The sequence below is a fragment of the Crocodylus siamensis genome, chromosome 15 (genome assembly GCF_052110815.1).
Source record: "Crocodylus siamensis isolate JL-2025a chromosome 15, ASM5211081v1, whole genome shotgun sequence".
Taxonomy (NCBI): domain Eukaryota; kingdom Metazoa; phylum Chordata; order Crocodylia; family Crocodylidae; genus Crocodylus; species Crocodylus siamensis.
This window is the reverse complement of record NC_143409.1, coordinates 53,068,412-53,081,220: the sequence shown is the minus strand read 5'-3', so window position 1 is coordinate 53,081,220 and position 12,809 is coordinate 53,068,412. Positions and strand designations below refer to the sequence as shown.

Here is a 12,809-nt window from a genome sequence, read left to right as displayed (position 1 = left end):
CCATGACGTAAGGATGCCATTAGGAAGCATGGCAAATAGGAGCTGTGTTGGCATTCCCAGGACCAGTACACACACGGGATTAATTAAATGTCAACTATATTAACCAATGAAGACAATCTAAAGTTCAATTGCCAATCTAAAGGTTGGGTGCCTCAAGAGAAAAATAGAGGACATCGACGCTTCCAGTTTTGTATCAACAGAGCAGCAGAAAACAGGACTGTGCTCTATAAAAAAGGGTGACTGGCCACCCTATCACCACTCCTGGCCCCTCTCCAGGCTGAGGGCTGCTCCCCGATATGTGGCTTCGAGGCTCTGGGAGCTGCTCCCCGCCCCTCGCTGGGTTGGCGCCGGGGGCTCTCCAGGGTTGGTTTCCCGGTCCGTGCTCCCAGGAACCTGGGACGGGGGAAATAGGGGAGGAAATGGGGGACCAGGGCTCAGACTGGGGCAGGGACTTTCCAGTGGGTGCGGTGCCTGCTCTGGGTCTGCACCAATCACATGCACCAGAGCTGCATTGTCACCCGTTACCAGGCAGACCTGCTGCCAGGAGACCCCAAGGCTGGGCTCTGTCTGATTTCTGCGGCTGTGTCCTTGCCTGGGGGCTGCCGGCACTGGGGGGAGACGCTGCTCTGCGGGGGCACCAGTGTCCCTCCAGCTCCAAACAACCCAGAGCCTCCACATTGTGGTCAATGGGGTCCCAAGTGGCAGACTCTGCCAGGGGGGGCAGTCCCCCAGAGCTGGTTGCACAGGGACCCCTTTGCCCTGCTCCTCCTCCAGACCTGAACCTGCCAACGCTGCCCCCTCCCCACCACGAGTAGTGAATGCACTTCAGGGAAATATCCCCAGACAGCAGGTGCCATGCATGGGGCTCAGGGGAGATGGGACACGGGGCCCTGCCTTTCACCAGTCCCAGTCAGGTCCCAGGGACCAAAGCCCTGCAGCCCTGCACCCCTCTCTAGTCCCTCTGTGCACAGGGGGGTTGGGACTCCTCAATGCGCACCCATCCTGCCCGCCCTCAGCACCCAGTTGCACCTCTGTCTGCAGGGCTGGGTGGTTACAGCAGGCTGGGCAGAGGGGCAGGGGGAGCAGATGGGGGCACAGTCCTGAAGGTTGCCTGGGACTCGGGCGTGCGGATCCTGACCTTGCCCCAGATGCCCCGTGTACCGCACTGCGCAGCACTGCCCGGCTCTGGGGCTCAGCTCCCCGTGTGCCGTGGGGGGAACGGCCCTGTCTGGGGCACAGGGTGTGGGGGGAAGTGCAGAGGGGAGGGGAGAAGTCGGGGATTGGGAACCATCTGGGAGATGAGCTGAGGGAGCCCGGGGGTGGCTGAGCCCTGGAGACGGGGCTTCCCCCTGGGGTGGGGCCCCGGGAGCAAAACGTGCCCCTCTGTGGATGTGGGCCCTGGGCTCCCCTCCCTCCAGCACCCTCCAGCTGCCCCGGGGCAGGGCGGTGCGGGGGCAGGCACCGACTCTGCTGCAGCAGGGACAAGTGTGGCGCGGGGCCCCCTGAGCCCGGCTGCACCCGGCGACAGATGACGCTGCTCCGCCCCGATGCTGACTGGTCCCCGGGGTGGCGAGGGGCTGTCCCCGGGGTGGGGCAGCGTGGCGGGGCTGCTGCTCAGAGCGGGGCAGAGCACGTCTCACTGTCGGACATCGAGGGGTGGCAGCTCTGTTCTGCGCCGCGATGGGGGCCGCTGGGACACCGGGGGCCGCTGGGCGGGGGCTGTGCTGGCGACACTGGTGGTGCTGGGGACCCGCGTGGCCCATTGCACGGAGCCCCCTGGTGAGCAGGGCGCGGGGGGGGCCGGCAGGGCCCGGAGCTGCGCAGCTCGGGGCTTTTCTGCGCGGGGAAATGATCCCCGGGGCTAGGGGCAGGGGTGTCTGGGGGGTGCGGAGGGACCCGCAGTGCACGGCCGGGGCAGTGCTGGGGGCAGTGACACCCCCGATGGACACCGGGGGCTGCACGGGCAGTGGTCTGAGGTGGGGGTCACTGGTGGGGGCGGGGTGGGGGGGAGCCGGGCAGCCCGGGGGGGCGGGAGGGGGACAGATGGCGGGGGGCGGGGGGCGGTCCCAGAGCAGTGACTGCCCGGGCACTCTGCCCCCCGGGGGTCTGCGCTGGGGGGCCCTGACCCGCCTCGCGCTGTCCCCCGCCCCAGAGCACTTCCTCTACCCCCCACCGCAGAGAATTTCCTCCTCCAGGGCAAGCAGGAGTATCACTACACCAACGGCTCCGGGCGCGTGAGGTATCTGTCCCGGGACATCTGGGACCGGCAGCAGTACTCTCACTTCGACAGCGACGTGGGCGTGTGGGTGGCTGACACGGAGCTGGGGGAGGCGTGGGCCAAGTCCTGGAACAGCCAGAAGGAGGGGACGGAGTACCAACTGCGCGAAGTGGACAGGTTCTGCCGACACAACTACGGGGTGTTTGAGCAAGGCCTGGGGATCAGCCGCAGCGGTGAGTCCCCTGGGGCCGTCGCTGGGGGCAGAGGGGGTGGGGGCGGTGCGTGTGGTGGGGGGGCGGGGCCAGGCCCCGGGGTGCTCGCCCACAGCCCCTCCCCCTGCGGGCGCCGGGGACGTCATCACCGCGCGCCCGGCGGGGTCTGACCCCCGCCCGAGCAGGTCCGTGGCACTGGGTGCAGCGTGGTGTCACGGGGGTCGGGCGCCTTCCCCGGGGGCAGGGAGGCGGTGGGGGAGGGGCAGGGGCAGGAGCTGCAGCTGCCCCCACAGCCCCCCCACGCCGACAGGGCAGGGGCAGCGCTGCGTCGGTGCGCGGGCAGGGGAAGGGGCAGGTGTGACTGGGAGGGGAAAGAAATCACATGGGGGGGCACACGAGGAGGTGGGAGTGCAGATCCCGGGGGGGCAGGTGGTGGGTGCAGGGCTGTAATTAGGGGTCACACTGTCACACTGCAGGGTCACGGCCATGGGGCAGCTGCAGGGACACTCCTGGGCCCGGGGGCAGGCTGCGCAGCACCCACCAGGGACAGAGATCAGCGCTCCCTGCCCCAGACACCAGTCACTGCAAGGAGCTTTGCCCAAGGCCCTTCGGGGGCTCCAGGCAGGGGCACTTGCGCCACAGGCAGGACCCAGGGAGCTCAGCCCTGTGGAGCTTTTCCCCGGGGTGGGGGCAGGTCCCTGCTGTCTGGGAGGGGGCACCACAGCTGGGGGTTTCCTGGGGCCCAGACAGCTTTGCCTGCCCAGATCCTGGGGAACGTCCCATTTCCAGCAGGGCAGAAAACCAGAAGGGTCTCGCTCCTCTCCTAGAAGACAAGCTTGTTGCTCTGGGTGTGGGGCAAGTCGCTGCGTTCAGGGGATAACAGGAAACTCATCCTGATGAGCAGGGGTCCGGTTGTCCTGTGTTTAAAAATCCCAGCTTCTGTGATTAAAAAGCCCCGAATCCACATTTTTCCATGACTAAAATGAAACTCCCCTGTATATAGAGGTGTCAGCTGCACACAAGGGTTATTGAGATATTTACAGTTTTAAACCAATTTGGAAACCTCAGTCATTACAATAAAATACAATCTAAATACCTCTATATTTTGGTACTTGATTTTGGTACTGGAAAATCCGAGCTTCTCCTGCCCCCTTCACTCACCAGGATGTGGGTCCAGAGGCAGCCGCCCCCTCCTCACCTGTCCCTGCTGCTTTGTGCTGCTGAGCAGCCCTGACATGTCAGTACCCCTCACTACGAAACCACAACCCCCCCAGCCATGCTGTTCCCCCCGCCCCCTCAGGGACCACAGCCTGCACAGGGGGCCCATGGAGCGGGTGCCCCTGCCCTTTCCCCCCAGCACTTGCCCAGCCCAGCACGGGTGGGAGCTGGAGCATGGAGCGTTTGCAGTGAGGAAGAGGAGGAGTCTGCATCGCCCTCATTACTGCCATTCAGGCCACACCTAGAGCTACTCCCAGGGTCAGAGCATCCTGGGACCTACAAAAGCCTCCCCCCACCCGGAGGCTGCCAATGAGCCTCTAGAGAGGCCCTGGCCCCTGTCAGACCCCCCGTGGCCCTTCCCCAGGGCCGCTAGTCCCTGCCCCGTGCTGACGTCTCCCCTCTCTCCCCGCAGGGCTCCTCAGTTAGATCCTGCAGCGTCAGGGCCGGCCTTGCCCAGCGTGATTCTCCAGCCCCGCTCTCCTGGCGCCCGTCCCTGTATCTGGAGCTCTTCTCCCTTCCCTCCAGCCTCACCTGGACCCTGGGGCTGACTCCTCAGAATTAACCCTTTCTCTGCCTAAGCCTGCACTACATCTGCTCTCAGAAATGCTACTGCTTTTGGGGGCACCTTCAGGGGACTCTGATCTGAGACACGGGGAGCTGTGACAAGGCCGTTTCCACCAGTTGTCACAGCCCTTTGGATTGAGACTCCCGTGGGGCCCCAACTTAAACTAATATGCCCTGGAAAGGACCGGTATCACCCTCAGCCTGAGCGGTGGAAACATGTAATTAGGAAAGGACAGGTTGGAGAAGCCCAGTGATACCCAGGGAACACATGCTCTACCCTTGGGCCAGGGTGGTCCTGGGGCATCTCTGAGCTGGTAGCCACCTTGTTATGCAGTGTAGCCAAACTGGTGATCTTGAACCTTGCATGAAATGGGGGTTAACTCTGCCATTGCTTCACTATGCTCTTAGCTCCATGGGATCATGCCCAGGTTACAGCAGTTACATCACAACCACTTGTTTCCCTAGTAGTTGACACAGATACAGTTGTTGCATCTGCTGATGCCCCTAGGATACAGAGAAAGCTTCCCTGTGGATATGTCAACATGGGCAATTCATGTGTTTGAATTTTCTACACTGGAAATTCAGGTGTGTTTTATTTGCGCCCAGGCACACGTCCCAATGTGCATCTACAGCTGTTCAGTTCAGGGCTGCTTCTGCCTGGCCTCCCCCACTCCCCTCCCCAGAAGCAGCTGGGGGAGGTCCAGACTTCCCTGGGTGCCAGACCCGGGCTGGCAGGGGACACTTAGAGCATCCCCAGGCTGACACTTGGAGCAGCCCCACTGCCGGCACAGATCTGATGACTGGGCTCTGGAGCCCGGCGCAGCTGGTAGTAGCCAGCCTGGGCTCTGGGCAGTTGCAGCAGGCTGCACAGCCCTGGCATCAGCTCCATGTGGGCAGTGACTGCAGGTGCACCTCAGAGCGGACAGCAGGAGGGATGTGCTGCCTCAGACCCTATCCCCTCCATCTGCTCCGAGGTGCGTATGCATCCACAGGTATGGAGCTGATGCCGGGGCCCGGAGCAGGTGTTTCAGCCTCCCAACTGCAGCCGGCCCAGGCTCTGGGAGCTGCTGCCAACCACGGAGCCCAGGCTGCTTGCAGCAGGGCTTGCAGCTCAGCCCACCTGACTCCCACCCACTCTGAGCCCAGCCCCGGCCCAGCCCCATGCCAGGATGAGGCTGGCGCTGCCCGTTGCCAAGAGTTTAGTTGTGCGGGGTGGGTGCGTGGTTGAGCTCATGGGCAGACTCGGGGCTGGCTGCGGCCTGGGGGCTGGCTCCCTGGAGAAGCACAGGGGCTCCAGCGGTACCAGGGCATTGTTAGGTCAGACTTTGTCCTGCAGCCATGGAGCCCAGCTCCATGCACCCATGCATCTGGTTCTGTGTGTCTGTGTGCACACACATGTCTGGTTCTGGATGTGTGTGTGCATGTGTCTGGTGTGGGTGTGTTCTGGGTCTGTGTGTTTGTGCACATGGTTCTCTGTGTGCGTGTGTCTGGTTCTCTCTCTGCTCTCCTTTTTCTTTCTGTCTCTTCCCTTTCTCTTATTTCCCTACATACCCACCATGTTACCCCGGGTGGGGTCGGGGATATGGTGGCAGCAACTGTGCTGGCCCCAGCAGCCTGTCATGGGGGCGAGGGAAGCTGTAGCCAGTTGTCAGCCAGAGTGTGGCTTGGGCCACCAATCTCTGGTTATTCATGCTGCCTGCACGTGCACCATGCTGCTTGTTTTCTGTGCAGGATTTTTTGACCCGAGGAAATCCCCTGTGCCCTCCTCCCCCAAGCAACAAGGTGCAAGAAATGCCTGAATGTGCAGTACGTGGCACAGCAGATAAGTCTGTAGCACCACATACTGCACAGCAGCGCTCCTCTAGACACAGCCTAAGGCAGGGGTCGGCAGGATTTTTGGGCAGAGTGCCAAAAACATCCACAACTGCAACTTGTACGTGTTGGTGTGCCAGGGACACGCAGTGGAGGAGCCTGTGGCAGAAAGCCACCTTGGTTTCTCCCCAAAATCTCTGCCCTGTGACTATGTGATTAGATGGGCCAGCACAGAGGATTCACACCTCAGCCTGTCCCTTTAGGTAACCTGAGCTGGCTGCAGTCCTGAGGGAGGGGGGAACCTGCTCCCTCTGCCTACGTGACTGGCAGATCTATCAAGTCAATGTCCCGGGTACTTGGCAGGGCTCTCTGCTTTGGGGTTGGCTTGCCCCTGGGCTTTCCCAGTATCTAGCACCATCCAGACACTGCTATCCAGCACCATCCAGGCGCTGCTTTGGTGTTAGAGTTGGTGCTGGGGGAGCCCTTTTAGAGAGGAGGTTCAGGCTGGACATCTTTCAGGCCCAAGACAGGCCTAACCTGAGGAGGCCTCTGGGAGGAGGCCAACCTGACACCCTGAAGGCTGGGGGTGAGTTTCGTGGAACTGGGGGGCCATGACCTAATGCATCTGCTGCAGCTTGCTAATAAAGAAGAGAAAAGGGGAACTGCCCTAAACCAAGTATAGCAGGATGGCATCCTAGGGTCACCGTGCTGCCCCTAGGCCCTCTCTCTGTACCGTGCCAAGTGTGCTCCAAGCACCCTCAGAATCTCGTCCGCCACGTCTTTGATCTTATAATTTGATCATAGGGAGGCTGCCCTTCATCCTCATGGCTACCATTCTTGCTGTCTGCCAGACCGGTGTTCGGTATGGGTGTTCAGGTACCCCCCCCGACTCTTGGGCCATGCATGGCTCCTACCCCTGTACCACACCCCCAGCCTTGCTGATGGACTGGACATTCATCTGTCTCTCCTGCCCACTCTCTGTGGCTTCTCAGCAATGCTGCCTCCTCTCTCTGGGGCTGGGGTCCCCACTCCGACGTGGTTCCCCTGTAAGGCCTCCCCATCCCATTATAGCCTCACCCGAACCTCCAGTATATCAACACAACAAAACACAAGCCTCTGTGTTATAACTCATATTCAGGCCTCACGGCTAAAACATCCTCTGAGCCACACCACAAGTGCTCCCTCTCACCCGTATCACCAGCTACACCCACATTCAGGCCTTTCTTCTTTTTCACTCAGGGCAGAGCTCCCTTCTCCTTTGGTCGCAGGCAGCGCCCTCCCGCCTGGCCTCAGCTTGGGAGTTATATAGGAGCCAGGCCCTGCCCCTTCCGGTCAGCTGACTCCCACTGTTTGCCCTAGCAACTAGCAGCTGGGCTGCTTACTTACTATCCCACAAATAGTAGGCAGCTCAGTGCCCTGCTGCACCAACCCTCTGCCCTGGAAAGTCCCAGGCCTAGCAGGGTGCAAAGATAGCAACTCTAAATTTGAAAAATAATAGCTTCCAAAGTGAGATAACAGCTTGGCTTTAATCCCAGAAAAGGCAGTGAAGCTGAAAGTGAACTCCCCCCTCCTGGGGAAGGTAACAGGGGAGGAAAAGTACTTAAGATGAGTAGAGTTGGGTCCCAAGTGGAATTACTTTGGGGAGGACAAGGCTGAGGACCTGATAAAGGAGGTAGTCTTGCCACCCTGGATGCAGGGTGGGGTTCCCGAGACCTATCGGGTAATAACAGGGGATAGGGTGTGGAGTGCCTTTCCTCCAGCCCGACGCTCTTGCAGCTCAGAGGCTTGTTGTAATGATTTCTGTGTCTATTATTGATTTTTCTTCATAATAAAGAGTGGCACTTGGGTTTTATGTGGCGTGTAACTTGTGGGTTAATCACCTACCTCTTTTGGGAAGGGAGGGAGCCCCTAACAATATCAGAAGACATTACTTTACAGTTCGGGCTGTCAAGCTCTGGAATGGACTCCCAAGGGAGGTGGTGCTCTCTCCTACCCTGGGCATCTTCAAAAGGAGGCTGGACATATATTTTTCTGGGGTGTTATGACCCCACACTCATTCCTGCCTGGGGCAGGGAGTTGGACTTGATCTGTTTAGGTATCTTCCCATCCTAAGCACTATGAAACTATGACACACCCCAGACACTGGTATTTTGAGACAGCAGGAAAAAGCATGTGGTGGAGTCTTTCTGAGCCTGGCTCTGCCTGGTGACAGATGATGCTACCCATTCTCATTTTTAAGTGGTCCCCTTGGCAGGGGCTGTCCCATCCCCAGGGCTGGGTTAGTATCTTGGGGAGTTGATGCTCAGATCTGGGCAGAGAAGTTCTCATTTGGGGGGGAACTGATGTTTTTTCAGCTCTGTTTCCTGCACAGTGATGGGGACAGGTGAGAGGCTGGGGGCTGGAAGCTGTTGGGCTGGGGCTGTGCTGGTGACACTAGTGATGCTGAGAACCCACATGGCTCATTGCATGGAATCCCCAGGTGAGCAGAGACTTGTGACCCCCATGGAGCCTTGTCTTGGGCAGGGGTTGGAGAGTGCTGGGGGGATGGGTACCCACAGACCATGTTGTGGAGGCACCAAAGGGGGAGGAGGTGATGTGGACTAGTGGGTTCGCCCTGGTGGAGCAGAGGCAGAGGACAGATGGGTGGGGGAAGTGTTACTTAAATTGCTAATTGCTCAAATCATGAGTGAGACTTTATAAAGGGGGATAAGGCAAGGTGCCATGTTTATTGATTACCTGAGTTAGACATAGAGGTTCAGACACACCAGTCATACAAACACACCCAAATCATCATACACATCATTACACACAGGCATACACATACAAAAAACAACCATTCCATCTACACATACACTAGATATAGTTACTAGCAATAGTTGCTCAATGTTTTGCCCAGGGTGGCCAACCTGGACTTATTGAATAGACAATGATGATTTGAAGATAGCAGATTTGAAGGTAACAGTTGGAGCAGGGTGAACAGTGGCATCTGTGCTCCAATGAAAAAGCAGTATAGAAAGAGACTTACCCAACTTGGCATTTTCAAAGTGCTTTTTTATAGGGATTGGCATCCTTTGTTTCAGTGCTTTGGGGTTTTTCCATATCCAGCTTCTGTTTTTGTGGTTCTTCTTCTTTTGTCTTCAGCTTATCTCAGCCTTGAAGTGTTCTTGCTGGCTATCTGGCAGGGTGGGTGCATTCCTTCTCATTATCTTCTTTGTGCCCTAGGCCTAAAAAGAAAAATTTCAGCCATTTATTAGTTTACTAACTGGTAACTTACATTTAGTGCCTTGTTGCTTACATAAGCATTTACATCTTCTTCTTCCATCTGTATGCCATTCTCTCACCATTCACCCTTTTACCCACCCTCATACATAAAAGGTATGCAAAGTTCATTCACTTATGTCAAGCAAAAGGATGCAAAATGAAGTTTTCAAGTTGCTTACAGGACAAGACTAACATGGTTACATTTCACTACTATTACACTCTATGTTAACATCAGCTAACTTAGTTTAGTTCATGGTACACCAGTAGGGTCTCCGATGTGGTAGGGAAGGAGGTGGCCATGGGCAGCAGGATCACAACACTGTTGCAGGGGCAGGAGCAAGAGGTGGCGGGGAAGGGCAGAAGCTGGGCAGAGACAGCAGATCCCCCTGGTTTGGGTTCAAGAGGTAGCAGAGATTGATGGGAGTGGATGGGAGCATCAGGGTCTCTTGGGTGGGGAAGCAGCCAGCATCACGGCAGTGCAGGGGGCAGCAGGAAGGGGAAGCAGGGCTGCTTCAGAGAAGGGCAGTAGACAGGTGGGGAGCAGTGAGGTCTCCCCTGGAGAGATGACTGCTTCCTGGGTACGCTGCAGCTGGGGTGGGAGGGTTCAGTGGTGGCGGTCAGAGATGGGAGGGAGTAGCAGGGCCATGCCAAGGTGTGGGGCAGGAGGGGTTGGATCCTGCCAGAAGCAGACAGTGGAGTCACCGCAGGGGGGCCTGGAGATGCCCCACACAACTTTGTCCCTATGCCCAGTAGGAGCCACGCTGTGGCTGGGGAAGTTCCTGACCTGTGTCTTGTCTGCACCCCGCTTCTCCCCAGAGCATTTCCTGTTGCAGGGGAAGGCTGAGTGTCTCTACACAAATGGGTCCCAGCGGGTGAGGTTTGTGGTGAAGTTCATGTGGGACCAGCAGCAGTACGTTCACTTCGACAGCGATGTTGGTGTGTTTGTGGCTGACACTGTGTTGGGTCAGCCTGATGCCACGCACTGGAACAGCCAGAAGGAGGAGTTGGAGTACACCCGGGGTGCAGTGGACAGCCTCTGCCGGCGCAACTATGGGGTGGCTGAGCAAGTCCACGTGCTTGGCCGCAGAGGTGAGTCCCTGGATTCCTGGGGTCTTTGTTGTCCTCATAGAGGTTGGGGGATACAGCCAAAACTCATGCTGTAGCTCCCCACAGTCCCCTGCTCACTGTGGTCTTGGGCTGTGCCCAGAGACACCCACTTCCACCTACACAGGTGACAGGGGCAAGGCACATGGGGGATGGGGGAGATATGGACACCTTTATTCGGTGCCCTTTTCCTTATTTAAAGTCTTCGGGGGATCCTTATCTTTTAATTTTAGCATCTTAGGAAGCATCAGTCCAGATGGATTTTGAAATTCCAAATAAATATGAAGATTGGTTTTCAGAAAGCAAATCTTCATCCATGAGAAAATGGAGTAAAAACACTGGATTTAAATAAAGATAATAGAACAGGCTTTATCCCTTTGCTCCAAGTCTAACAGCCCTTGTCTCTGCTCTCACTGGGAGCAACCAGAACCTGATTTCCCTTTTTTTGCTTTCTGGCAAGATCCTGCGTAGAGTGACAACAGTCCGAGGTGGAGATAATTTGGAGGGTGGGATGGGGAGGGGATGGGGAAACGGCCTTTGTTTAAGGGAGGGTTTCCCTTTCCCAGATCCTTCCCTCCTTCTATCTGTCTTTCCTCTGCCCCAGTGAAGCCCAAGGTGAAAGTCTCCCCAGCAAAATCAGAGGCCCAGGCCCACCCGGATGCACTGATTTGCTCTGTGACGGGGTTTTACCCCGGCGGGATCGAGGTCAAATGGTTGAAGAATGGGCAGGAGCAGACGGCCGGAGTGGTGTCCACGGAGCTGATGCAGAACGGAGACTGGACCTTCCAAATCCAGGTGATGCTGGAAATGCCCCCCCGGAGCGGGGACGTCTACACCTGCCAGGTGGAGCACAGCAGCCTGCCGGGCCCCATCACCGTGCTCTGGGGTAAGGAACGGGGAGCCTGGGGCAGCCTTTGATCCCCTCTGCCCTTTTCCATGTCTGCGGTCCCTAAGGGGCGGTTCCAGGTGACAGCCTCTTCCCCCTGAGGGCAGAGGGCAGGGGTGTGAGCAGGGGCAGGAGCTCAGACTGAGCCCCTCCCCACCCCCTAATCTCTGGTTCCCCCAGAGGCGCAGTTGGACTCAGGCAGGAGCAAGATGCTGACCGGGGTCGGGGGCTTTGTGCTGGGGCTGATCTTCCTGGCTCTGGGACTCCTCGTCTACTTGAGGAAAAAAAACGGTGAGAGGGACATGGACGGGGCAGCAGCACTGGGGCCATGGCCTTACACCAAGGCCTGGTGTGTGGGGTTGCCCTACATCTATGGGGAAGAGCAGCTCTTTTTGGTTTCTAGGCAAGACAGGGGTTGCAGCTCTGACCCTGCAGGACCCTTTTTCCTCATCCCAGTCTCTGTCCATGTTTCCCTTTGGTTTTCCTGGAGCCTTGTCCCCAGCCTGCAGGTCATTTGATCCCCACACTCCCCCTGGTAGATCCCCCTTTTCCCACACACACTGAGAAGAGGTGTTGCAGGGTGCCTGTCAAGTGGATGATCCAGTCCTGAGGTTCCTGGCACCTCCCAGATAATGTAATCTCTACCCACTCTCTTTGCAGGGCTCCTGAGATAGATCTGGAGGCTCTGGGGCCTGCGTCTAGCATCATTCTCCAGCTAGAGTCTCCTGGGATCTCTCCTACATCTTGGGATCACCCCAGCACCCCCTGCCCTGGCCCAGCTGCCAAATCCCTGGCATGAGGTCCTTTCATATCCCTGTCTCTTTTTTGTGCTCTCACCACCTCTGTCCTGGGCTGCCCCTTCCCATGGGAGAGGGAAGATGCCCTCCACATCTGTGTTCCCTGGGGTGACTCTATGGATCCAGCCCAACTGCAGATCCTTTCCTGCCCCAGCCCAACTGCAGATCTGTACTCGAAATCCCTCTGTCCACTCCCTGCAGTGCAGCCATGTGGTGTTTGGGGATTGAAGTAGGCAGGGAGGCTGCAGTGAAGCTGGTGGCTGTGATAACTACTGACCTGTCTCACCACTCTTCCTGGACACCCTTCTTGTCCAGGGGCTCCAGCCAGAAGCGGGACAGAGAGGAGGAAAGTGTAGCTAGCATTTCTCAGCCAACCCATGCCCAATGCCCTTGCAAAGGGTTTCCTGATGAAGCTGTGCTGGGCCCTGAGAAGGACTGAAGACTTGATTCAAGAACAGAAGAAGCCAGTGAATAAACTGTGAGGTTCAGGGCAGAATGGGACCCCAGGCTTTGTTTCAGTGCCCAGCCAACTGACACTGTGATGGGCTGATGGTGGATGCAGGTTCTTGCCTCATTGGGATCTAAGTATGTCTTTGTAATGACCAAGCTTGTGGCTGCATTGTGGGGGACCAGGAGCCATCACATAGAGAAATGGACTTTGCTGTCATGGAAGTTGTCACTGCTGTGTGCTCACTACCAAGGCTGTGTTGATCACCCTCTTGCTCCTTGCCAGGACT

The 12,809-nt window shown here is 57.7% G+C and overlaps 1 protein-coding gene across 2 annotated transcripts; it reads left to right on the top strand.

Annotated features, from left to right (window-relative positions):
• The first annotated feature begins 1,282 nt into the window (after window positions 1-1,282).
• LOC149852856 (H-2 class II histocompatibility antigen, E-S beta chain-like) lies at window positions 1,283-12,809 on the top strand. Of its 2 annotated transcripts, XM_090028202.1 has the most exons (6): window positions 1,283-1,779; window positions 2,196-2,451; window positions 10,102-10,374; window positions 10,994-11,275; window positions 11,456-11,566; window positions 11,936-12,809. In XM_090028202.1, the coding sequence occupies exons 1-6, from the start codon at window positions 1,681-1,683 to the stop codon at window positions 11,947-11,949; spliced, it is 1,035 nt and encodes a 344-aa protein (XP_089884328.1). In that variant the 5' UTR covers window positions 1,283-1,680; the 3' UTR covers window positions 11,950-12,809. The 2 variants fall into 2 exon arrangements, with proteins under 2 accessions (XP_089884328.1, XP_089884330.1); XM_090028204.1 differs by lacking the exon at window positions 11,456-11,566.

Excerpts from the sequence above, each read along its gene's own strand:
- LOC149852856 (XM_090028202.1), top strand. The coding sequence starts at position 1,681 with ATGGGGGCCGCTGGGACACCGGGGGCCGCTGGGCGGGGGCTGTGCTGG. Across the intron at positions 1,780-2,195 it reads CCATTGCACGGAGCCCCCTG|GGCAAGCAGGAGTATCACTA; the intron begins GTGAGCAGGGCG and ends TTCCTCCTCCAG. Across the intron at positions 10,375-10,993 it reads CCACGTGCTTGGCCGCAGAG|TGAAGCCCAAGGTGAAAGTC; the intron begins GTGAGTCCCTGG and ends CCTCTGCCCCAG.